The 24,621-nt window shown below is 50.7% G+C and overlaps 1 protein-coding gene across 1 annotated transcript in view; it reads right to left on the reverse strand.

Moving 5' to 3' along the window:
* DSCAML1 (DS cell adhesion molecule like 1) overlaps positions 1-24,621 on the reverse strand; it is a 171,971-nt gene that overhangs the window by 1,053 nt on the left and 146,297 nt on the right. Inside the window, exons 17-32 of the mRNA XM_081171578.1 lie at positions 22,323-22,563; positions 20,357-20,503; positions 19,165-19,320; positions 14,285-14,424; positions 12,530-12,683; positions 12,311-12,428; positions 12,060-12,223; positions 11,572-11,670; positions 8,757-8,945; positions 6,859-7,146; positions 6,603-6,758; positions 5,966-5,996; positions 5,499-5,617; positions 4,434-4,586; positions 878-1,072; positions 83-394 (exon numbers count right to left, since the gene is read on the reverse strand). Of these exons, the coding sequence (XP_081027704.1) occupies positions 83-394; positions 878-1,072; positions 4,434-4,586; positions 5,499-5,617; positions 5,966-5,996; positions 6,603-6,758; positions 6,859-7,146; positions 8,757-8,945; positions 11,572-11,670; positions 12,060-12,223; positions 12,311-12,428; positions 12,530-12,683; positions 14,285-14,424; positions 19,165-19,320; positions 20,357-20,503; positions 22,323-22,563 (2,662 nt within the window). The remainder of the gene's footprint in view (positions 1-82; positions 395-877; positions 1,073-4,433; positions 4,587-5,498; positions 5,618-5,965; positions 5,997-6,602; positions 6,759-6,858; positions 7,147-8,756; positions 8,946-11,571; positions 11,671-12,059; positions 12,224-12,310; positions 12,429-12,529; positions 12,684-14,284; positions 14,425-19,164; positions 19,321-20,356; positions 20,504-22,322; positions 22,564-24,621) is intronic.

Consider the following 24,621-nt stretch of genomic DNA (forward strand, 5'->3'; position numbering starts at 1 on the left):
CTCATTCAGTGCAGCTGTCTCTATGATGCTCTCCATTTCAGGACAGGGGCAGTACCCAAGACTGCTGTTGCCTAGTACTTACTTTTATTTGCTCGGTGAGGGATGGGCACAGCTACCCCCTTGCCACGGTCACTGTCCTGCGGCTTGGGCGGGGAGGCCGTGAAGCGGCAGATGCCGGGCTCCGATGGGGTGCTCATGGAGGTCATGCTGTCGGCGTTCTCGTTGGTGCCCGTGGTCATCTGGTCAGAGGAGCTGTCGGAGATGAAGCACTCGGTGATCTCAAACTTGGCATGCTGCAGCTGCTCCTCCAGCTTGGCATGTTCGTAGGCGCGTGCCAGCTCCTCGTAAGTGGACGAGGCGCTCTCTGTGGACACCATGCTGTTCCGCCCTTTGTCTAAGGAAGCAAGGAGAAACTGGGACTTAAAGAACCAGTGTGAAAATGGGAGGCCCTTTCGGTGCACCCATGGGAGAAGTTCTGTGGCACTCTAGTCACCTCTTCCTGGGTGTGGTAAGATTATTTGGAAACTGAGGAATGCATCCCTCAGAGGTTGGGGCAAAAAAGCCTGTGTTTCTTCAGGGCTGTGTGGTATATCCAAAACCAATATATTCACCTGACAATATACTGCAAAACATGATTTTGTATGTGCAAAAATCACAATGAGGGAAAAACCGTGAAGCCAGCCAATGCCTCTACCTAGCTCCATCCTTATTTCAGATATGATGATATATCACAATGTTGAAAACCAGTTATCACCCAGCCCCACTCCCTGTGAAGGTGCTGAGATAGTGGGGTTTGGCTCCAGAGCAAGAGAGGAGGGCCTGTATTTATTCCCCAGAAGAAGCATGCTCTGTAGTCCATGCGCTTGTCTTGACTCACCTGTATCCTGGGATAAGCTGGCACTGTAACTGTCGCTTTCTGTCACCGTGATGCCATGCTGGGAGCCAACTGTCCTCCAGTCAGAGGTGAGGGTCCGTGCTGGGGTGGAGGCCTGACACTTGGTGAGGGTCCATTGACTGGAGTATCTGTTCCTGGTACTATGTGCAGACTTCACACTTTTCCTGGAAACCGGATCTGGAAGAGGAGAGAATGAGCACCACTTAGGCTCTGCAAACACAGACAGGTACTCCCAATGTATAACTTGATTCTGCCACCGCGCTGCTGTTGCTTCCATAGTCTGCCACTGCAGTGAGATCCTATTTATGCAAGTCTGCGGTAGGTGATGTTCAATTTAACTAGCTTTTCATCAGGCCCAATAATTTGTGCTGCACTATCTTTAAGGAAATCAGCCCTGGGTGCTCACTGGAAGGACAGATCGTGAAGCTGAGACTCCAGTACTTTGGCCACCTCATGAGAAGAGAAGACTCCCTGGAAAAGACCCTGATGTTGGGAAAGATGTTGGGCACAAGGAGAAGGGGATGACAGAGGATGAGATGGTTGGACAGTGTTCTCGAAGCTACCAGCATGAGTTTGCCCAAACTGCGGGAGGCAGTTGAAGACAGGAGTGCCTGGCGTGCTCTGGTCCATGCGGTCACGAAGAGTCAGACACGACTAAACGACTAAACAATATATTTAAAAGGTATTTCCTACACTGGGGTGGGAAGCCTGCAGCCCTCCTGATGCCACATACTCCCATCAGCCCTGGCAGCCAACATGGCCAATGGTTAGGGGTAATGGGAGTTGTAGCCTCGCAAGAGTTTGAGGCTCCCCACAGATCCCCCACTCCTGATCTTGCATCATTTTCAAAAGACTTAACTACAGCAATACCACAGCCATCCCATTTTTCCTGTACTCTTAAGGTTTCATGTACAGCAGGCTTACAACTTGGGGGGTGGTTTACGTTCCAGGAGGTTGTGTGCAAAGCCACAATCATGGATAGAGCAAACCTGGAGCTGCCGCTGTGCAACCGTCCCTGCCTTGCGCCCTATGCAAGGCAAAGAACTTTTTTTTTTTTTATAAAATTTTTATTGGGTTTTCACATTTTAATAGACATACAAACATAGAAAGACACAATAAAACACGTATAATTTCATAAATTTACTTTCATTCCCTTCTTTCCTTGACTTCCCCACACCCCCCTTTCCACCTTCCAATTTCCTTAATTGTCTCAGCAAATTATTTTCTCCCGTCTCTTAAATGTTATTCTTGTCTTTTCTTAAAGTTTATTACTTTTTCTTGGCCCAATTTTGCTTATCCAGCTTTATACATTAAGTACTTTCTCTAGAGTCGGCCTAAATTCTCTCCCACAAATTCCCTCCTTAAAATGTTAAACCAAAAATCATATATTCCCATTCTAAATCTCAGATTTTCACTGCTCTACTCTCCCCTCCCCCCTTCCCCGGTTTCCGTCCCTTCCCAAACCAATGTCCTTAAAGAAAAGAAACCATTTTAGCCCGGATTTCTCACATCCGAGGCCCTTAAGCCCCAGTTGGTCTCTCTCCACCAGTTTTGTTGGCAGTCCATTTTGTTGACCTTCTCTTCTCGAGGGGGTTCTACCATCCACCCCTCATATTTCCCTCTTTCCAGGTCAACCAAGAGCAATTTCTGGCCAGGATCAATCAATCTCCCAAACTCCAACCTAAAGAAGAAGTCCCGATCATAAATGTCTGTTTTTTTATAATCCAATATTCGAATTATTCCAGGGGCTTCTTCCTTTATCTTTCTCTCCTTCTGCAGATTTGTAATCCACTGGTCATCTTCTTTGCTTCCCTTGTTTCCAAAGGTTGCAGGCTCTTGGTTGGTTTTTTCCACTTGCTTTTCCTCTCCTCTCTCTTCTTCTTTTTCCCCCAGCTCCAAGGTTATCTTTTCTTCTGCAGCTGCAGAGTTTTTTTCCATCCCCTTTGTGTCATCGACAGAGTTGTTTAGTTCAAGATTGAAGGTCATCAATTGTTCACTCATAAGAGTACTGTGCTCTTGTAGAATTCCCACAAGGCAAAGCATTCTTTCTATCTCCGCCCATACTTTTCCTTCTGCAGCCATTGCAATGTCTTTAGTTCCCTCCAGGGGGATTTCCATCAATTCCTTTCCAACAGTCCGTTACTTTGTTGTTCACAGTCACCTTGTTTCCAATCAGTTCACTTTTAATGTAGCACTTTTAATCCAAAAAGATATTGTTAACACAGTTCCAATCTTTAGTCTCCCGTTTGATAGCTCTTTTGACAGCTGTCAAACTCCTTGTTCTTTTTCTCGGGCTCACACACAGGGCACTTCCCGGGTCTGGGGGGGGGGTCGACCCAAAAAGAAGACCTCTGAAATTCCTCTCTCTTCCTCTCCAGCGCAAATACTTCTTAGTCCAATTTATGAAAGTTATCTATTTAAACACCAGCGTCTTTTCCGACCTAGTGATCTCTCTTTGCTTTAGATCTTTTAGTGGGGGGGGGGGGGAGTGTGGACTTCCTTTTTAACACGTCCCCCCGATCGTACTTAAATTCAAAAATAAAGTCTTTTAGTGCCGAAATTTCCTTCTACTCACGGGTTTCATTTTCCAGTCCAATTTCAGGAAGAAAGATAGCGCTCTTCGGTCCTGGCTCGCGGCTTCGCTCCGCTGAGGTAGCGATGGACTCTCAGCACCACGCCACCCCCCAGTCCACTCCGCAGCCTTTAAAAAGGCTCTTCGCGGGTCGGGGAGGGCGCTTAAGGTGCCCACCGAGTCACGAAGTCCGCAGGCTTCCGCGCCTGCGGTTTTTAAGGGTCCCCGTGTCGCCGGCACGGCAAGACCCGTCCTCGACGGAGCCGATTCCCTCCGGAGCTCGGAGGAAATCCGCCATTACCCGTTCGCGCTATCCCGGAAGTCTCCTATGCAAGGCAAAGAACTGGAGCCATCTGAGATCTCACAAGAGCCTTCCAGAGCCTGGCAAGGCAGACAGCTTAAAAGCTTTTTTTGCACCAAGTTGACTGTGGTAAGAAATCAAATGCAAAGTCCCAGGGTGGATCACGAGGAATGTGGCTAATGCATGCATGCCTACCTTCTAGATAGCCCCTTCAGCCTAGAGTTCTGGTTAATATGTTTTTTGGACTAGTTTGCCATTGACATCTGACATGCCTGCTCCCATCTTGTAAAAAGCCATTTGTGCAGAAGTTGTGTTAGGGATTGGCAACATTCCTTAGCCTGTTTGCTACCTGAAACTTCCACCTACCTGGCTGGCTTCCTGCAGCAGCATTAGTGAAGTGCCACTCCAGTGATTCCACCCTAGAGGAACCATGTTAGAAACCCAAGGTGCAATATACAGACTTAACATAGGTCAGAGGCACTTGCTTCCCTGCTGCTGACATTGCCAAAAGTCCCAACAAGGCCTTAGTGGTGCCTGATCTTGGAAACACTTGATCTGAACTGTGGCACACATTTGCTACTTGATAGGTCATCGTGCGCCTTTCTCATGTTTGGGCCAGCAGAGGCAGAAGTAGTTGGCCTTTGAAGCTGTCCTCCAGTACTTACTGGTGCCAGGGCGAATATCAGACATGTCTATCAGAGGTCCTGTGTTCTGGATGAGTGCTGGATGGTGCAGGGAAACGCCAGTGCAGAAGCTCTGTGGGTTCACAGCCTGGTTGAATTCTGTGTCCGTCACTGGGATGGTTGCCTTGTCATCTCCTATGGAAAAGGAGTTCGGAAACTAAGCTTGCATTTTAAAATCAGTGTTAGAAAGCCCACTTTTTGAGACTTAGTTGGCCTTATCCTGTGTATGCCTCAGCCACATGCAAAGATCCACTGCAAATTGCTGAGCCTTGTCTCTTCCCATTGCCCAGGGTGCAGTGTGAGGCTTTGCCCACTCCCATCCTATAGAAATATATAAAAAAACTTTAAGGAAATCAGCCCTGAGTGCTCACTGGAAGGACAGATTCTGAAGCTGAGGCTCCAATACTTTGGCCACCTCATGAGAAGAGAAGACTCCCTGGAAAAGACCCTGATGTTGGGAAAGATCGAGGGCACAAGGAGAAGGGGACGACAGAGGACGAGATGGTTGGACAGTGTTCTCAAAGCTACCAGCATGAGTTTGACCAAACTGTGGGAGGCAGTGGAAGACAGAAGTGCCTGGCGTGCTCTGGTCCATGGGGTCACGAAGAGTCAGACACGACTAAACGACTAAACAACAAGTTTGTTCTTGGTATGAGCTTTATGCACACAAAAGCTCATACCAAGAACAAACTTAGTTGGTCTCTGAGGTGCTACTGGACACGTTTTTTTTGTTTTTTTTATAAATTTCTACTGCATCAGACCAACATGGCTACCTACCTGAATCTAGTCCCATCCTATAGGTTTGGCTGGAGGAGAAACTGCAGTGCTAGTTTCAAACAGCCCTTGCTTTGTTGGGGCGGAGCCTGCACACGGGTCAAAGGCAATCGGCCTCAGACAGGCTTGGCCAGAGGAAGCCATACTCTGGACCAGGGACAGACACTGACCAGAGCAAGATGCAAAAAAGGGGCTCACAGTCCAGCATGTAACCTTTCAAGACCTCACCAGGGAAAACCTGCCACAAATGGCTGCTGAGATCTGGGAGCTCACCTATCTGCTTGATTCCTTCCTTGTCCTCAATGAGGAGTTGAACACGGGGAATGTCAATGTGCAGCCGAGGGCCCTGCGGGGGCCCCTTCACTGGCGTGTCAAAGCTCCGGTTATTCTTACTGCAAAGAAGAAAGGCAAAGAGCAACCATGAGGTGGGGCTGGGTGAACCTTTCCTGCAGCCTTGCCTTGAAACATCTCATGTGAACAGGAGGTGGCCAGCTTCCTGACTGAGGCAAGAGGCTGCAACAGTCCCTGATATGCTGCTCATATGGTGTTCTTCAGACCAGGAAGAAGGCCTGATTCAACGGTGGGGAAAACTTGGGCCCATGCAGGTAAGAGGACCTAAGTGAAGTGGGACTGCACCCTCGCCCCATGCAGAATAGTTTGAGAGAGTATCAAGTCCAGATGCTATCAATCTATGTGTCTTACAAGAGTGTCGTGCTAAACAGATTCCTGGCAATACCTACCTGATAAGCATTTCAGCCAAACTTTTGGCATCTGCAAGAAGGGGGAAAGAGTAGCTGTTTATGAGTCGAGACACTGGTAAAAAGGCAGAGTCATGTCTCTTCTCCCACCCCAAACCCACTCCACCCCAAACCCCAGCTGCTCCTCTAGGGCTTGAATCCTTTGCAACTTGGCAAAACTAAGCCCCCCCCCAAAGGATTCCAAAGGCAATAGTGGCCATATTCTGCCTAAAATAATCCCAAAAACACTTTACAGTCATTTGTGGGAGGAGCGCTGAGATCCCTTAGTGCTTTCCAGTCCTGTGGGAGCAAGTGATATCACACTTCCCCCAGCTGGGCAGCCAAGTTCCAGCCCTGCTCAGCCTTGTTTGGCTTAGCCTTGCATGGAGTTGTCTGATGGAAAGCCCAGCGCAAACCCCTGTAGCTTCCTGCCCAGGGCTGCTAACAGTCCACAGAACCTCCCCAGGGGCTTGGGCTCCACTCCATGTGCCGCCACCTGCAGCAACTAAGCAGACAAGCCGCAGACACTTCTGGCTACCGTGTGTGCACCCATCTCCCTCCCAGGGTCTCTCTGCTGCTGCTACTCAGTCCCTCTCTCTGGAGTGTCTCTGTGGGGACCCCACGAGAGGCCAGGCCTCACCTCGCAAGCGTTTCAGGCGCTTCTCCTTCCGCTTCTTGCGGACGACAAAGAGCAACGCCACACCGAGCGTGGCCAAGATGACGGGGCACGCAATGGTGAAAAGCTTCTTCACGTCGTCACCCTCCCCCTGGGCAGACTTGATGGGTGGGATGGTACCTGTTAGGGCAGGACAGGCATTCAAGCCCTGGCTCAGAGGGAGGCCTCCCCCGCCCTGCCCCCAGCCCCTCCCAATTCCCCCCGCCCTGCCCCCACTCACTGCCATCGTAGTCCAAGGTGGCAAACTGCATGGTCTCATTGCCGCAGCCGGCGCTGTTGCATGCCTTCATGCGCAGCTCGTACCACGTGGCTTCGCGCAGCTCCGTCAGAAAGACCTCGTTGGAGTAATTGGCCCGCAGGCTCTGCCAGACCCAGGTGCCCTTGGGCCGGTATTCTAGGACGACGGCCAGGATGGGGCAGCCGCCACTGTTCCAGCCTTGCAGGTTCAGCCTGGCATGTGTGGAGTTAATGTGGGTGAACAGGTGCTGGTCCTTGTTAAAGGAGGGCTCTGGAAGGGAAATGATGAGGGTTTTCAGAGTCAAAGGAGACAGAATCCAAGAGCCAAGCATCAGTTGCAACAAAACTTAACACAGGTCACATTTTCATTCACGCTTCACACCCCGCATTCGTTTTACGGTATTCTTAAAATTGCCTTGAAAACTATGCAGCTGACTTGGAACCAATTAGAAGTGAAAGACACAACCTATAATGGGACTCCCCTTTACTTTTCTTGCTCTTGAACCTCTGGCAGCTTTGCAATCACAGTTTTCAGTCATCTCTTTTCATTCACTCACATTGATCAAAGCGCTGGCCACAACCTTTATAGCCCTTAACAGATTGGGATATGGGTACTTTAAGGTAAAGGTAAAGGTACCCCTGTCCATACAGGCCAGTCTTGACAGACTCTAGGGTTGTGCGCTCATCTCACTCTATAGGCTGGGAGCCAGCGCTGTCCGCAGACACTTCTGGGTCAAGTGGCCAGCATGACAAGCTGCATCTGGCGAACCAGCGCAGCACACGGAATGGCGTTTACCTTCCCGCTGGTAAGCGGTCCCTATTTATCTACTTGCACCCGGGGGTGCTTTCGAACTGCTAGGTTGGCAGGCGCTGGGACCGAACGGCAGGAGCGCACCCTGCCACGGGGATTCAAACCGCCGACCATGCGATCGGCAAGTCCTAGGCGCTGAGGTTTTACCCACAGTGCCACCCGCGTCCCTATGGGTACTTTAGGAACCACCTTTCCCCCACATGTTCCTCCCTACACACTTAGATCATCATCTGAGGCCTGGTCCCAAATCTGTTACCCTTGGGAGAGGCGGCTGGTGTTGTTTTCCTGTTGTTGTTGTTGCTGCTGCTGCAGTAGTAGTAGTAGTAGCAGCAGCAGCAGCACTTATTCTGTGCTGAGCAATGTCTGTTGGCCCCTGTCACTATACCACTTCAGGTAGTTAACCTGACTTTTAAAAACACACCTTTGGTTAATTGCTGGCTCAGCTGTGTGTTATTTTTGTGCTGCTGGAATTTGTCAATGTGCACTGTTAGGTTACTACAGGTAGGGCATTGCATTGAGGTTTTTTCCTGTTTTTTGATTACTGTTATCTGCCTCTGAAGATATAGGTGGGGTATAAATGTCTAAAATAATTCAACATGTTGCTGGTGCAGGTGTGGGTGGGGCAGCACCAAGTCTTGGAGGAGGGTTGTGGGCACTTGCTCATTTAGGGGAGTGGGCTTCCACCAACGCTAGCCAGATGGGAAGGGCTCATCAGGCACATTCTCTTAGCTGTTTCTCTTTTTCAGTACAAACACCCCAGCCTTGACTGCAGCCACATTAAGGAATGAAGGAGGGAGCCACATCCAGGAGCAAACATTTCTTTCTCTCCTCCCATCCACCCGCTGGCCCAAACCAACAATCCCCATCTAGGCTCAAACCCTCCAACCTTCCTTAAAAATAAATAAACCCAATTTCTTAAAATCTTCACATCCAAGTGTCTTATTGGGCACTTCCAGGGCTTTCATGGAAGCTTTGCTTCATCTCGACTTCAGGGCTGACCTCCCTGCCTAGCCTGGCTTCTGGTGCGCTAGATGCCCACCCCCCAACCTCCCTGTCACCTCCCTCATCACCTCTGCCATGGGTCTTGGCCTCGATGATCTCACTGATGCGCCCAGCGCCAACGCTGTTCTTGGCCGCCAGCTTCACCTTGTACCAAGTCCCGCATTTCAGGCTCTCCAGCTTGAAGGAACGCTCCGTGGAAGTGATGAAGACGTCTTTCCACTCCTCGCTGTTGTCAACAGAGTACTGCAGCACAAACCCTGCAGGGGCGGCAGAGAAGGGTTAATGGGCATGGCGGGGGCCGTGTTCAAAGGAAGAGTTGGAGGTAGCACTAGCCAGAAAACCCTACTAAATGGAAACCCCCAGAACACTAGGTTTATTATTTATTATCTTAACGTTTATATTGTGCTTTTTCTTCCATCATGAAACCCAAAGCAGACCCTAAACTGCCATTCCCTCTGCCCCACACCTCCAAGGCACTGAGTTTCAGGCTACCCCTGATGATCCCACCAACTTGTCCAGGAAGGGAAAAGGGCGGTGCTTGCAGGTATTTCTTCATTTCAGGGTAAAGGCCCCTCAAATACTCTGCCATTGCTGCCTTGTGAAAAGGCCGGGCTCAGCCACCCAAGCAAGCCAGAATGTGTCAGGGCTGTTTCAGGACAACCCCAACCCAAGAGTCCCAACTAAGAGCAGCAGGAGAAGGGGGCCACCTGAAAAAGCCCCTGCCCCCACTTTATATCATGTGACACGGGGGGAGGCAGCAGATGGGTAGAAGGTCCAGGATCAGTAAAAAATATGCCAAGAGACACAGCAGAGCTGGATCAGCTGCTAGTTTTCTCATGCAGGGAACCGCTTCCTGCCTGAGGGCCTTCTGAGGGACACATGCTGTTGGTGGGCAAGGCCAGAAGCAAAAGTGGGCAAAAAAGCAATGAGCAAGCCTCTCGCCACTCCAGCAGGTGGCATCACTTGGTCTTCTCCTGCTTGGCCCTGAAAGCCTCCTCCCTTCGCCTGCCCCACACAGCCTGCCTGCCTCCCTGGGGGAGCAGGCGGGGCGACCACAACCAGCCTCTTTCCGAGTGCATTGCTGGTTTCCGTTGCACGACCTGGCTGTTTTCAGTAGTTCCAATCCAATTAAAGGAAATGTATCAAGCCACTGGAGTGAGAACTGCTGGCTAGGGAGGCGGGCTTGTAATTACTTCCATGCTTTTAATTAATTGCAGCAGGAAGGCTGCATCCTCTACCCTCCCCACCCCCTTTCTGGGGTTGCAGCTGTTGCCCTGGGAGCACTCCAGAGCTGAGGGAGGGGGCAGGGGACACAGACTCGCACCAGCTTAGAAAAGAGCAGAGGCTGCTGTTTTGCATGAAGGCATGAAGTATCCTCCTCCATGAAGGAGTCTGCTGGAAATGGTTAAGAGGAAGGTTGATCTCCTAAGCAGGGCATTGGGCACAGAGCAGGGAGGCCCAGCTTCAAATCCCCACCTAGCCAAAAGGCTCGTTGGGCCAGGCTCTCTCAGCCTGGGAGCCTAAAATGGGTTGGAGGTGGGTGGAAGGAGGATTGGAAGCAAATTAGTAATCATCATAAACACAGACAACGGTCAGTAGTCATTACTGGCCAGTCACCAATACCCAGTTTGGGGGAAGGCGGCAGAGAGGGTGGATGCAGAGCAACTTCAAGTTCCTGGGTGGCATTAATTATTTTGTACCCACTTTGGTCTGGGTTCAGGCCTGGTGTCAGGACTGAATCAGGCTTAGTTGCCCTGGATCGGTCTTGGTTATGGCTATATCTAGATCGGGGAAAACATGGCTGCTGTAGTCCACGCATTCGGAACCTCGAGACTGGACTACTTCAATGCACTCTTGGTGGGGCTGCCTTGCAGTGCAGAATGCACCAGCTAGACTGCTAATGGGGTCAGATGGCCGACAGCATGTGACATCTCCTGCTAAGATATCGGGTCTGGCTGCCCACCATATGCTCCTGGCCAGCTTCCAGGCTCTTGTCCTGATACAGAAAAGCCCTGAACAACTTGGGTCCAGGATGCCTTCGGGAAAGCCTGTGACCTTGTATCTCAGCCTGATCACTCAGATCAACCAGAGGAGAATGTTAGTCACCCCCTGTATTATGGAGGCCCATCTGACCTCAGTCAGAAGCTTGGTATTTAGTGTCGCTGGCCTCCTGCAGTGGAACACTATTCCAGCAGAGGCAGCCTCACTTTTTCCTTTCTGCCGTCTCTTCTTTAGCCTGACAAGCTATGCAGTTGTTTTAACATTTTCCTGAGTAGTCACTGAGTGTTCTGCACTGCTTTTAATGGTTTTCTGCTTTACGCGGCTGTAAACCACCCTGATATTTATGAGAGGGCAGTATATAAATACTTGTATCAATAAAATAAAACAAACCAGACTCAACACGGAAGCCCTTCTGCTCCAGCGCATCTGCACAAACAAGGACAGTGGTGGGAAAGGAGTTCTTCTGAGGTCCTTGGGCCCCTTGCTAAGCCCCTCTTGCCCTCCAAAAATCAAATATAATTCAAAACTTCTATTTACCCATCTCTCTCCCGCTCACACAACTCTTCTCCAAGTGAATGCTCTATGGGGCTCTCAGTTAGGAGTTTAGGAATAAAAATATTCTCTCCCACACCCCTAAAAGCTTTTTGAGAGAGTCTGGCAAGCCTGATAAAACAGCTTCTCCTGCAGCTGAGGAGCCCAAGTTATTTCCTTCACCACTCAAACCCTCCTGATGCTTGGGGGGAAAGAACTGCCTCACAGACCGACAGACCGATGTGTAGAGGCAGCCCAGGGTCTCTGAGAAGGAGGAGGGCCCATTCTTTGCATGATCTCTGCTGGATGGGCCAGTAGCCCCTTGCTGATCTATACAGCCCCTGTGCTTACCTCGGATGGAGCTGCCACCATTATCACCAGGGATCCAGGCCAAGGTGATGGAGGAGGCCGAGGTCTTTGATACCGTCAGCCGGGGCTGGTCAGGGGGAACTGGAAAAAAGACAAGCAGCATGTTGGCCAAATCCAGTTCTAGTACTCTGTTCAGCACGTGCTCTGTGGAGCTTGCGAGGAGGGCTGTGAAGGTGGACCCACAAAAAACTGGCAGGAAAGCCTGGAAAATGGTGGTGTGGGCAGATGGCACCTCTGTGGAAAGCCCTAAGGGGGATGTTTCAAGGAGAGACTTCCCCTGCAGGAGATGGTGACAGGGCCGAAAACAGGCTTGCCACTCTGCCTCTGGCCCAAACACAGGCACACAGAGGTGTAGAGGCAGCCCAGGGTCTCTGAGAAGGAGGAGGGCCCATTCTTTGCATGATCTCTGCTGGATGGGCCAGTAGCCCCTTCCTGATCTAGCGACATCACCCTTCCTCCCTCTGGCTCACCTTGCACCAGCAAGTTGACAATGATGGTGTCAAACCCCCATGTGTTGGTAGCTGTGCAGGTGTAGTATCCAGAGTCCTCTGCTTTCACAGAGCGCAGAATCAGCGTGCCGTTGGTCTGGATCTGGCGGTGCCCATCCACGGCCACTGGAATAGCAGAGTCGTCACTGCAAAAGAGGAGAGTCGTGTGGGAAACAGTTCCAGCACAGAGAGGGATCAGCTGCCAGGGGCCAGGGACTCCCTCTTCCCCTTACCTGTCCTTGGTCCATTTCACTGCTGGGGCAGGCTCCCCGACTGAATGGCAGGGCAGGCGCACATCCTTCATCCACGGGGTGGTGACAGTGCCACCAAACGAAATGATCTTGGCTGGGGCTGCAAGCGGGAGGAGCGGGAGGTGAGGAAGGTGCCGTCCCCCTTGAAACGGACTTCCCCCAGCCCCACCCCTGGGGTGTCCCCCACCTCCTGGGCCAAACCTTTTCCAGCAGGCTCAATGGTGACCTTTTCGCTCATGTTGCCACGTCCCGCCGAGGTTACGGCTGCAACCCAAAGCATGTACTGCTGCCCACGGTTCAGGTGCGCGATGCGATAGAACAACTGCTCGGGGCTGGTTTCGTACTCGCTGGGAGCCTGGGAAAGAAGACCAGAGAGCAACCTCTCATTGGGGTCCTGCCCAGCCAGCCAGCAACCTTGCGTTGCATTTTAAGGGAAACGGTTCTTCATGTGCGCGCACACATGTGCGAGGAATCGCGGGTGGATATAATTTGAAAAACGCTCTTCTGAGCTTTTACATGTGGCATTTCGAGCCCAAGTGCACATCAATTAATGCAACTCAGTTCATATCTAACCTGCTCTACTGAGTGTTTTGGAGAAAGGTTCTACGTAGGTGTGTTTGTGTGCTTCATCTGCAGCCAGGCCATGCATCAGTAAGAAGGGAGATTATGAGCAAAAAACCCACCCTGCTTTATGAAGCCCACTGCAGGTAAGAAGCAGACAGCCCCGGCTTCAATGCCAGCACCTTCAGCAAAGCAATCTGGGAGAGGCCAGTCAGGCGGGCTTAGTCTAAGGCTGCTGCTGGCCTTCCAACAAGACACTGCAAGGCTGCGAGGAGCAGCTTGTTTTCTGGGCTTCAGAAGACAGAGCTGACTCTCTGCAGTTACTCCAGACATCATCCCTGACTGGCGTGCATGCATTTTATTCATGCGCTCATCAGGAGACTTGCACTTCACACACACGCATGTACATTGTGAGTATATTTAAAACCTAACCAATATTTAAATATGCAAACATAAATATTACATTGCATACATAATTTTTAAGCCAAATGACAGTCTTGACAAGATGCCAAGGAAACAATATTGGGTCCCAGCGGTTTTACCAGTTGCTTTGATGAAAAGATTATGTTGCCCTGGAAACCAGCAGTTCAGATATTGAAATGAACCTGAGTTGGAGGTTTTGATAAGCAGACCCTTCTGCCCAGCCTGCCTCCCTTGCAGGACTTCCCTTGGGGGACTCCGGAGCACAATGGGTGGGGACAGCAAAGGAGACTGCGAGCGCCACACATGGATGCCCCTGCCCCCTGCAAGCCTGGGGGGGGGGAATTAAGATTTATCCCCCTGGTGTGTGGGTGCAGCATTTCTCCTTGCTGCCCCCTGCCATTCTTCCCCACTGCATGGGGGCAGCAGTGCAGTGACACCCCGCAAGGCAGAAATGGTGCCAGGTCAGAGGCCAGGACGGGCAACTGGCCTCTCCCTCTCATTCCCATCCAAAACAGGTTAGCCAGTGCCCTCATGCCCCCCAAGCAGTTCCTGTTGCAGCTGCTGCCTCTAAATCTGTGCAAGGTTCTAGCAAAGGAGCCCACGGCTTTGCTCGCTGCCAGGATTGCACCACCACATAACTGTGGCATGTATGGGCCTGGTTACCCAAGGCAACCCCAGCCCATTGCAGCCCTCGGCCTGATGGGAGGTGGCCCTGAAGATGCTGCCACTATTTGTCAGAGCTGGGGAGGGTGCAACCTGCAAGGGTCAGCAGTGGTTTTCCCCTCCCCCCAAGCAAGCCTAGGGAGGAGGGATGTTGTACATCACAACATTGTGCCTCTTCCTCATCCCAGGACTGACTGAGAACATCCTCTTGAGTAGGTGTGCTATCTTTTCATCTCTCACTCAGAGGAACATGGCATCGCATGGTCCTAGTCACACCTCCCTCCCAAAAGCTCATTGTGCCCAACTCACCGGCTGCCCAGAACCTGGGCTGGAGCAGAAGATGGTGTATTTCCGGATGATTCCATTGGGTTTGGTGGGGGGAAGCCAAGAGACCACCACGCTGCTGGAGGAAGAAGGGACCGCTTTGATCCCAGCAGGAGGACCGGGAACTGGGTGAGAAAGAACGAGAGAGGGGAGAGTGACTCTTGAGGAGCAGAGATGGAGCACAGCAGGTCCTTCCTTCCCAACCAAGCGGTGCAAGAGCCGACAGGTGGAAAAGGGAGGTTCTGAACAGGTCACTCCCAGAGAAGTCTGCATCTTCGGAAAAATCCTGCAAAGGTGGCCCTGTGGGGGGTAGCACACCTGCAGTACCTGGGCAGGTAGAGGGCAGGAGAGCTTACCGGTTCCTCTAGGACAGCCATTGCCAACCTGGTGCTACAACTCCCATCAGTCCCATCATCGTGCAGCCTTGATAGCTGAGGCTGATCAGAGCTGTAACATCTAGGGGGCACCCCATTGAACAAGGCTGCTCTAGCAGTTGCCCCTGTTTGGGTTTTCACACTCCACAGGTAGTTCTGCACTGGAAGCCAAGGAATAACACACACAGACACACACCCTAGCATTGTGAGCTTTTAATCCCTGTGCCCTGGATCCTTGCTCCCCACACCCCCACACCATCCTTGCAGGCAGCCGGAAGGCTCTTCCTTGCACCTGGTGCCTCCATGAGGATGGCAGGTCTGGGACTTCAAAGCCACAAGGCTGTTCCCTGCCACAGGACTAGGCAGGCTGAGGGGCACCTGGGAGCAGCTTAATGGACTCCAAAGTAGGCCAGGCAGGCGGTGTAAATATTTAAGCAACGAGGGGCTCCAACAAGGGCTTCTTGTGCTGCTGCTCGCTGATGGTGGCAGAGGCAGCTGAGGAAGCCTGGCATGTCCAGGCAGGGTGAAGGAAGGGCTCCTAAGCCCACAGCCCCGGGAAAAATGCATGGAGCAGGGCAGATGGGGGGAATGGTGCAGCTTTAAAGATGTAATAAATGAACAATAGGTCAATAAGCAGGTTGGGGAAGTGATTTATGTACTGGATATTCAGAATTTTCAGCTTATATCTAACTATTTTATGCTGTATAATTATTAAAAATGGGGAGGCATGGAGGGGAAGTTTTTATATTATTTAATTATTATACCACCCTTCATCCAAAGATCTCAGGGCGGATCTCAAGACAAAAACACAAGATAAAAAAAACAAAACCAAAAATGCATAATAAAAGCAAGAACGAAAGCAAAACGAACTCAAAACCACCACTCCCTCCTACGAACACATTTAAAAGGACAGATTCAAGTGCCAGAATGTGGAGCTCCACCAAGCAGTGCCACAAGATGCTCAGGATGCTGAATTCTGACTGCACAATCCGCTCCCACATGATGCGTCACGGATGTGCAGCGTACGAGCACACCAGAGCTCCCCACTTCAAAAAATGCATCTGGGCACCAGCTGACCTGGGCAAGGAGAGGAGGCAGGGAATGGTCAAGCGAGGGAACAGCCGTCCTCTTGGATCTCTTCATGCCAATCAGCCACAGACCATCTGCTTGTCCAAACAGCCTTTGCCCCAGCAGCCCAGCAGAGACCCATTTGTGGGAAAACAGTACAGATGTGGTTGCTCTGGCAAAGGATACAGGAAGGCTGGAACTCTGGCGGGACATTCCTGAGTCTCTGTTGGGACTGGCTAAGTAAACGGGGGACTGGGAATGGGAAAACAGCAGTGCCTTTCCAAGTGGGAGGACAGAATGATCAACAAATGCCCTTCCTAGCTGCTTCTCTAGCAGAAGGACCCTTGGCAGCATCCAGCCGAAACAAATGACAGGACAGGAATTCATCCTCACCTCAAGGACACAAGATAATAGTGGCTGCACCCCCAGAGTCATCCACATGGGCTGCAGGACTCATTCCCAGGCCGTTCCATAAAGATTTTATTCCTGGCTCCCACCCCATGCCACATGCCACATGCCCAGGCTTCTTGCAAGGCACACCCTTAATGTGTTCTAGGAATTTGGCCCTGGTGCCAACATCCCACCCCTCTTTAGAGATGTCCTTAGCTGAAGTTGGTGGTTATCTCCTTTGGTCTACAACAAACCCCTGACCATTTGCTTGGACCTCAAATGGTGGATCCTGCTAGTTTTTCCTGCTGAGGTTCTTGGTTGTTAAGGAGGATGCCAGGTGTTTAAAGCAGCCAACCGGGGGAAGGCCTGGGAAGCACCGCATGCCCGGGACGGGGTCTGCTTTGACTCCCCAGCAGCTCCACTAAAGAGAGGACCAAGAGAAGATTGCGGCAAGGACAAAACCCTCTGTCTGAGCTCCGGCAGGAGGACTACAAAGGGATGCCTGGCAGGCAAAGGAGGGCCACACCTGGTTGCTCCTGCAGATATACCTGCAATGGTCCCTGCAACATGCAAGAGCTCTACTGCCCATGAACTTTGTTTTCTTTTTTTTGGGGGGGGGAAACATTACAGGCATCCCCAGAGGTACATATAGCAGACATGCCTGTATTGTCTAATTTGGGTAATGTGTTCCTGTGAACCCAGACAGTCCTAGCATCCCTATTTGTTGACAGGGGTCAACAAACTTCTTCAGCAGGGGGCCGGTCCACTGTCCCTCAGACTTTGTGGGGGGCCATCCTATATTTTTTTGGGGGGGAGAACGAATTCCTATGCCCCACAAATAACCCAGAGATGGATTTTAAATAAAAGGACATATTCTACTCATGTAAAAACATGCTGATTCCCAGACCGTCCGTGGGCCGGATTTAGAAGGTGATTGGGCCTTAGTTTGCCTACCCATGGACTAGGAGTTGCTCTCAATGGTGCATCCCCTGCCCTCCTCTGCTGCTGTTCTCTCCCCATTGCTGCCTCACGGTCCCTCTTTGGATGGAGGAAGAGACTGTGAAGATGCAAAGCATCTGGTTCATGTAGCCCCGCCACCAAGTCTGACTTCCAGCTCAGCTCACGCACCTAAGCTCAGGCAGAAGCAGAAGCCCAGGAGGACCAAGGGCAGAAGAGGGGGTGCAGAGAGAAAACAGTGACACAATTTGTTCTGGCAGAAGCAGGCACTTCAGTCTCATGGCTGAGGCTGAATGAGACAGATTTTAATTTTAAATGAGGGCACTGAGACCCGAGCTGACTGGGATGATCCAGCTGGGGAGGAAGGGGTGGTACTTAAGCCACTCAACCACTCCATGATATGGAGATGCGGGCGGAGGGGAGGGGGTGACGGTGGAAGGGAGTGAGGCTGGCGCAGGCCCAAGACAAAACCTACAACTCCAGTCTCGCCTGCCATTTGGGTGGAGCAAGGGGCCAGAGAGCAGCAGAAGGAAGCCAAGACTTCAGGGCAGGGCACTCGTTGAAGCCCACTTGACAAGAGACGCCAAGCAGGACAAAAGGAAGCACCTGGCAGAAGCAGGAAAAAGCCCTCCTCCATTTAGCATCTTCTCCACTATAGTGGCTCAGACCAGGAACCCGGCTCATTTCAGGCTGCTGCTCCCAGGCAAGGGCTCCCAGGATCCTGCCCTTTGGCTGAAGCCCCAAGGAAGGTCCCTGTGACTTCTCCACAAGGTGGATCATCCCCACTTGAACAGGAAAAGAGCAAAAACCCTGAGCCATGCCAGGGTGAAGAAAAACTCTGCTTAGCCCTTCTCAGATACAGCCAATCCCTCTGCGACACACAATGGGTTGATCTTGCCAAATTCAAAATCACGAAAACCATGGTGACCCATCCCCACCCATCTTGCCAGCGATGAATTCTAACCACTTTTTCCCCTTGGCTATCCCACCCTCCCCTCAAGGCCTTCTTCATGCTGCCCTGCAGGCCAGAGTCTCAGCTGTCCTGAAGAAAGCAAAGGTGTGTGCCCTCTGCTTCCCCGCAGGGTGTCACCTGCAGCCAGCAGAGGCAACTGACCTGGCAGTGCTCTCTCTCGCCAGAAGGAGATCCATCCTCCATGCCTGGCAGCAAAGGTGAGGGAAATGGCAATCACACTTCCCTCCTTTCCTGGATTCAACCTGCACCAGGCTTCTGGCACTTCCATTCACACTCCAGGCTCAACCCTCTTACTTCTAATTAACACACACTATTAGCATAAAGTTGCTGGGGAGGAGGGAAGTGGGGGGTGGAGAGCACATACTAGCCAAGGATGGCAAAAAGCTTTGTCCAGCTGCTTTGAGGTTTTCTCAAAGAAGTGGACTCTGAAAGCTACCTGAAATTTCCCATTCTTTCCTGGCCTGCAGAAAATTAATAATAATCGTAGTAGTAGCAATAATAAGAAGCAGCATCTCTTCAGCAGAGGACATGTTGGGGCAGGAGGGAGGCAGAACTGAGCAACAAGTCAATTTGACACACACCATGCCCTCTAAGAGTCCCTATTTTCTAGGGATGTTCCTGATTTAAAGAAGCCATCCCAGTTTTTGATTTGATCCCAAAATGTCCCGCTGTTCCTTAGGACACTCATATTTTCAGCAGAGAAATGTTGGAGGGTATTGAATAGAATGTCCCTATTTTTATTGGGGCATTGTTTTTATATATGTTGCAAGCCGCCCAGAGAGGCTGGGGCAACTCAGTAAGATGTGTGGGGTATAAATAGTGAAATTATCATTATGGAATGGGATGTCCCTATTTTCACCGGAGCAATGTTGGAGGGTATGACACAAGACACATACAGAGCAAGGCACCATTGTCCACTTCTGATAAACAAGAAGCTGCATGGACAGGCAGCAGCCAGCAGAGGGCAGCAGGCTGCCACAACTTTTCTATGGAGGCTAATGAAGAGAAGCTATGGCCACATCCAGGAATCTCTCCAATCTCTCAATCTCTCTCTCACACTCACTCACTCTCTCACACACACATGCTCAGAGTCCAGCACTCACTGTCTTCCTTGGTCTGGATGTGGAGCACGTTGCTGCGGACACCGTCACCAGCCTGGGTGTAAGCCAGGACCTGCACGCTGTAGTTGGTGAACTTCTCCATGCCGCGCAGCTCTGCTCGCTCCCGGACGGTGGTGATATTCTGCATCTCCCCCCACTCTGTATGGGAAGTAGAAAGAAGTCAGGCATACAGACGTTTCAGGGGCTGGGAGCACACGAGTGTCCAGCTTGAAGTCAAGCACCACGCAGCCGGGCGGATGGGCACCGCAGAGAAGAACAGTGATCCTCTGGCAGAGCATGCCAACATGAACTCCTGCACAGCCTTGCCACAGCAGGCACAGAATGAAGCGCACCCCTACATCCAATTGGATATATAATAATAAAAACAGTGAGCATCTTTTGGATTGGTCTTTCTTTTATCTTCTGTGAAAGGTGGCTCTGATCACTTTGACTGGGAAGTTTATAGGTGTGTAGATTAAGTTCAAGGCTGGCAGGCCTTGCAGGGGGCAGGGCCAACAGACAGCCACACTTTCAAGGGAAATGAGAGCACTCCTAAAGGTAAAGGTAAAGGTAAAGGGACCCCTGACCATTAGGTCCAGTCGCGGACAACTCTGAGGTTGCGGTGCTCATCTCGCTTTACTGGTGGAGGGAGCCGGCGTACAGCTTCCGGGTCATGTGGCCAGCATGACTAAGCCACTTCTGGCGAACCAGAGCAGCGCATGGAAATGCCGTTTACCTTCCTGCCGGAGCAGTACCTATTTATCCACTTGCACTTTGACGTGCTTTCGAATGGCTAGGTTGGAAGGAGCAGGGACCAAGCAACGGGAGCTCACCCCATCACAGGGATTCGAACCGCCAACCTTCTGATCGGCAAGCCCAAGGCTCTGTGGTTTAACCCACAATGCCAGGCCATGCCATGTTGCCACCTGAAAAGCTCCAACTCAAGCACAGCCTCTGAGCCTTTTGTGCAGTGAGTTCCAAGCTACCCTGCGCTTGCTGTGCCTGGAGGTGTGCGCATCAGGTTCAGGTGCTGGAGGTACAGAGGAAGGAGAAGGCAGGTAGGTCCCCTATTCCCTCCCCACCTCCCCTTGTAGCCAGTTCTACCGGCACAAAGACTGCAGAGCCTAGAAGGAATAGAGGTGAGAGCAGACAGAGACCTCTGAAAGGCTCTGAGAGGGTGGCATTGCCAACTCACCTCCATCCATGTAGAGAGACCAGAAGATGACACGGTATCCCTTTAGGACACCGTTGAGGGTGCTCCTTGGCGGCTCCGACCAGGAGATCACAGCCACGTCGGAGGTGATGGACAAGGCCCTCACGTTTTCAGGCGGTTGGCTGGGCACTGAGAAGAGAAAGGTGGGTCAGGGAAGGGAGTGCAACCCTAGGTCCCCATTGCTGCTGCCAACACTGCTCCGGCAGCTCCTCCTCCTTGGCACCCGCCATACAGAGGAGAGGGTTGCGCCTGCGGGGCTCCTCCTTCTCACTCCTCAGCAACTCATTCATTTGCAACAACAGCCCCCCAAGAGTTCCAGAAGTCCGCTGGGTGCTTGTGCCAATGTCACAGCTCATCCACTGGCATATATATTTTTACAAACCCCACCCCACCCCAAATTGAGAGAGAAACCTTGAGAAGGAAGAAAAGAACGAAAGACGGAGCAAGGAAGGCAAGCAAGCGGGATGAAGGTAATGAGATCCCACTGCCCCCAAAGACAGAACTCTAATTTTTATGAGCATTTAAATGATGATACATCATCCTAATGATCTGCTTTGAAAATGATTATTGTTTCATATTACTTAGGTGTAAAACTGTAAGCACCGTGTAATTAGGGGCCGGGTGCTATAAACTAATAGAGAGTCCGTTTGAACAAAATGAAGGTAATATAATTATGGAAAGACACTATTGCTAAAACAGGGACCCTTGAATACCCCAGGAGGAGTGCTAATCTAGCCAGGAAATGATCGTGCTCTGACAGGCTAATGAGGGCCTTAATTAAGTATGAAAAACTGCTGAGCAAATGGAGGAAGAAACTTTTATGTTGCTTTTAAAATGACTCCAAGGCCAGTGCCGATCTCTCCCTGGCGAAACCCCGGAGGAGGTGCTTCATGGAAGAATCCTGGGAAGAAGAAGAGGAGGAGGAGGAGGAGCAGCAGAGGCAGCAGCTGCCATGACTCGACCAGCTGCAAGAGCCGCCTTTCCCAAAGGCTGCGCCACTGATCAGCATGCCCAAGAGAAAGGAGGAGCCATTTGGCTCAGGAAGCCCAGCCGCCAGCCAATCAGAAAGAAGTACACACACATGACAGCCAGAGATGCCTTCTGGGGACCAGGAGCCACAGAAAACCAGCCACAGTGCTGGAGACACACCTGCCTCTGCGCACACCGTCCCTTCTATGCTCAAAACTGACAACCATATGAGAAAGGAGTCATCTGACCACAGTGAAGACACAGGATAGTTTATAATGTGATGGAAACAGGCAGGAGAGCTACTACCTGCTATTAAGTGCCTCCCTGCACCCTCAGCCATCCCCAGCAAAAGGGAAGCTTTTAATGTTTGATGTATTACGGTATTTTAATATTTTGTTGGAAGCCCAGCCAGATGGGCGGGGTATAAATAATAAATTATTATTATTATTATTATTATTATTATTATTATTATTATTATTATTATTATTATTATTATTATTAACCTCACTGCCCGTGGATTTAGATCAGCATTGGCAGAGCAAAGAGCCGCATGACTAGATGGCTTTTGCAGCTAGTGAGACCAACTGTGTGGCTTGGCTTGCCCTCCTGGTTCATTTTTCACCCCCACAAGGTAGAAGGGGTGCCATACATTTGCAAGCATCTGGAAGCCCCCTGAGTGGGTTGAGAAGACCAGGTGCAGTGCTCCCCCAAGTCCCACCTTCTTCAAAAAATGGAACAATGAGGAGGGTTGCACATGCTGGAGCCGGGAGACTGGAGTTGAACTGAAATCCGAGAGTCAGCGCTTTGATGTATCACGCGGCTTGGATGAAGGTGCGCGACAGACTGCGGAAACCTTCGGGGATACTGCAACCTCTGGTGCAAGTGGGAAAGTGCTGTGGCACCTCATACAAACCCTGGCCTTTCCCAAGACAAGGAGAAAAAGGTCCTCAGAACAGCCCGGGGACTTCTGGGCACTCACCATCCTCCAGCGTCGTGGCGTTGATCTCGCTGGACGAGGGGCCAGTGCCTGCACGGTTGAAGGCCTGCACCACCACACCATACTGGGCAAACTTCTTCAGGTTGTCAAGGGTGTAGACCTCGCTGTCCCCTGTGGCCTTCATCTCAACAATGCTGTACTGCCCGTTGCTCCCAGGGCTGTTCTCCCGGTAGCCAATTTGGTAGCCACGGATCACCCCGTTCTGGAGTTCCTTCTTAGGGGCCTGCAGAGGCAGAGAGGGCATAGAGCATGGGTAGGCAACCTAAGGCCTGTGGGCCGGATCCGGCCCAATCACCTTCTAAATCCGGCCCACGGATGGTCCAGGAATCAGTGTGTTTTTACATGAGCAGAATGTGTGCTTTTATTTAAAATGCACCTCTGGGTTATTTGTGGGGCATAGGAATTCGTTCTTCTTCTTTTTCTCCAAAATATAGTCCGGCCCCCCACAAGGTCTGAGGGACAGTGGACTGGCCCCCTGTTGAAAAAGTTTGCTGACCCCTGGCATAGAGATACTGTGGGGCAGTAGTGGGTGGGGTGGGAGGGCAGAGGGCAGAAGAGTGTTCCAGGACAACCTGCAAGCCTTTAGGTTTTGGGTGGGTAGGAGCTTCTCTTTCCAGAACCCAGTCTGGGCTTAAAAAGTTGGAAAATAACCCAGCCTCTGGTATGAAGCACCCATAATAAATGCATTCTGCGAATTTAGAATTGTTTTTCATTAGCAGTGGCTACATCCTGCAAATACGGTCCCATTGGTGACTGAGGAAGAAAGGCCCTAAGTGCCAGGCTGCCTTTGTGGGGGATTCAGCCCTCTGAAGTGGCCCACTCTGAATAATGGCCAGAGTCTTTAGTTGAGCCACAACTCTCCAGCATCTGGCTTTTTCTAAATCGTTTGCTAGGGTTACCCTTAGTCAGCTTCGTATTTTAGAAAAACAACAACTGTTTATGCTTTAGATTCTCAGTGAGCTACACTCACACAGTAATCATAAACAGTCTTAATAATACTAATGTTAAAGACATACAGGATGAAAACTGTCTTTAATTAGCTTGTAAAGAGGGTGCACTTCATAGGAAATTTCATTTATGTTATTTATTAAAATATTTATATACTTCTATATCCTAAGTGGTTTACAATATTAAGGTAAGGTCCAGTCGCGACAACTCTGAGGTTGCACGCTCATCTCTCTTTATAGGCTGAGGGAGCCAGCGTTTGTCCGCAGACAGCTTCCAGGTCATGTGGCCAGCATGACTAAGCTGCTTCTAGCGAACCAGAGCAGCACACAGAAACACCATTTACCTTCCTGCCAGAGTGGTACCTATCTACTTGCACTTGACATGCTTTTGAACTGCAAGGTGGGCAGGAGCTGGGACTGAGCAACAGGAGCTCACCCCGTGCGCGGGGATTCCAACTGCCAACATTCCAATCTGCAAGCCCTAGGCTCTGTGGTTTAGACCACAGCGCCACCTGCGTCCCTTTTACAATAGTATCTAGATAAAATAAAAACACTTAAAAAATTAAAGTCAGGTATCATTGGCTAACTATCATGGAAAGTTGAAGGAATAGATGAGTTTTCAGAAGGTGTTTAAAAATTGAAACAGAATCCCTATTGGCAGAATATTTCATAAGACTGGGCTGATGAAGCTAAAGGCTCCATTTCGTCAGAAGTTGTTCCAAAACTGGATGATTTGGATTGGAGGTGGGAAAACCCCACACAAAATCCCAAACACAACCAAGTCTGCCGGCCTTAAAAATGCAGAAGACCAGGTCTAAATCGATCTTAACAATATTTCTTTGAAGCATTAACAAATCAATAGGGCTGATTGCAAATTTATGTTACAAAGCTGGAGTGATCCATCTTGTTGAAACAACCTTAAAGCAGAGTGACTTATGCTTCAAGTGAATCTTATTTTTCATTAATCTGTTTTTCATCACTGGAGAGGCGGAAGCAAGCAAGAGATGCTGGGACCCTAAATTTACCGACTGGCCGCTTCATTTTGATTCCTAACTCGCTAATCAATTTTATTTTTCATTATACAGCTTCTGGAAAATAAATCAGAGCCTAAATTTTATCGACCTTTGCCTGAGCATGTTGTAGGCAGGCAACTCAAAGCTTAACATTTCTGTCCTCGCCTTCTGCTCCAACCTTGCCCTGATTCCACATGGGGGGGGGGGGAATAAAATCTGTGGAAGAATGAGAATCTGGCAAAGGTGAGATACCTGCCTGGTGGCTTACCTCCACAGCGAGGTTATCCAGGCCAAGCCTGCCATGAAGGCAGAGTGCAGGGC

This window comes from Podarcis bocagei (assembly GCF_964188305.1).
Source record: "Podarcis bocagei genome assembly, chromosome: 15".
NCBI lineage: Eukaryota > Metazoa > Chordata > Lepidosauria > Squamata > Lacertidae > Podarcis > Podarcis bocagei.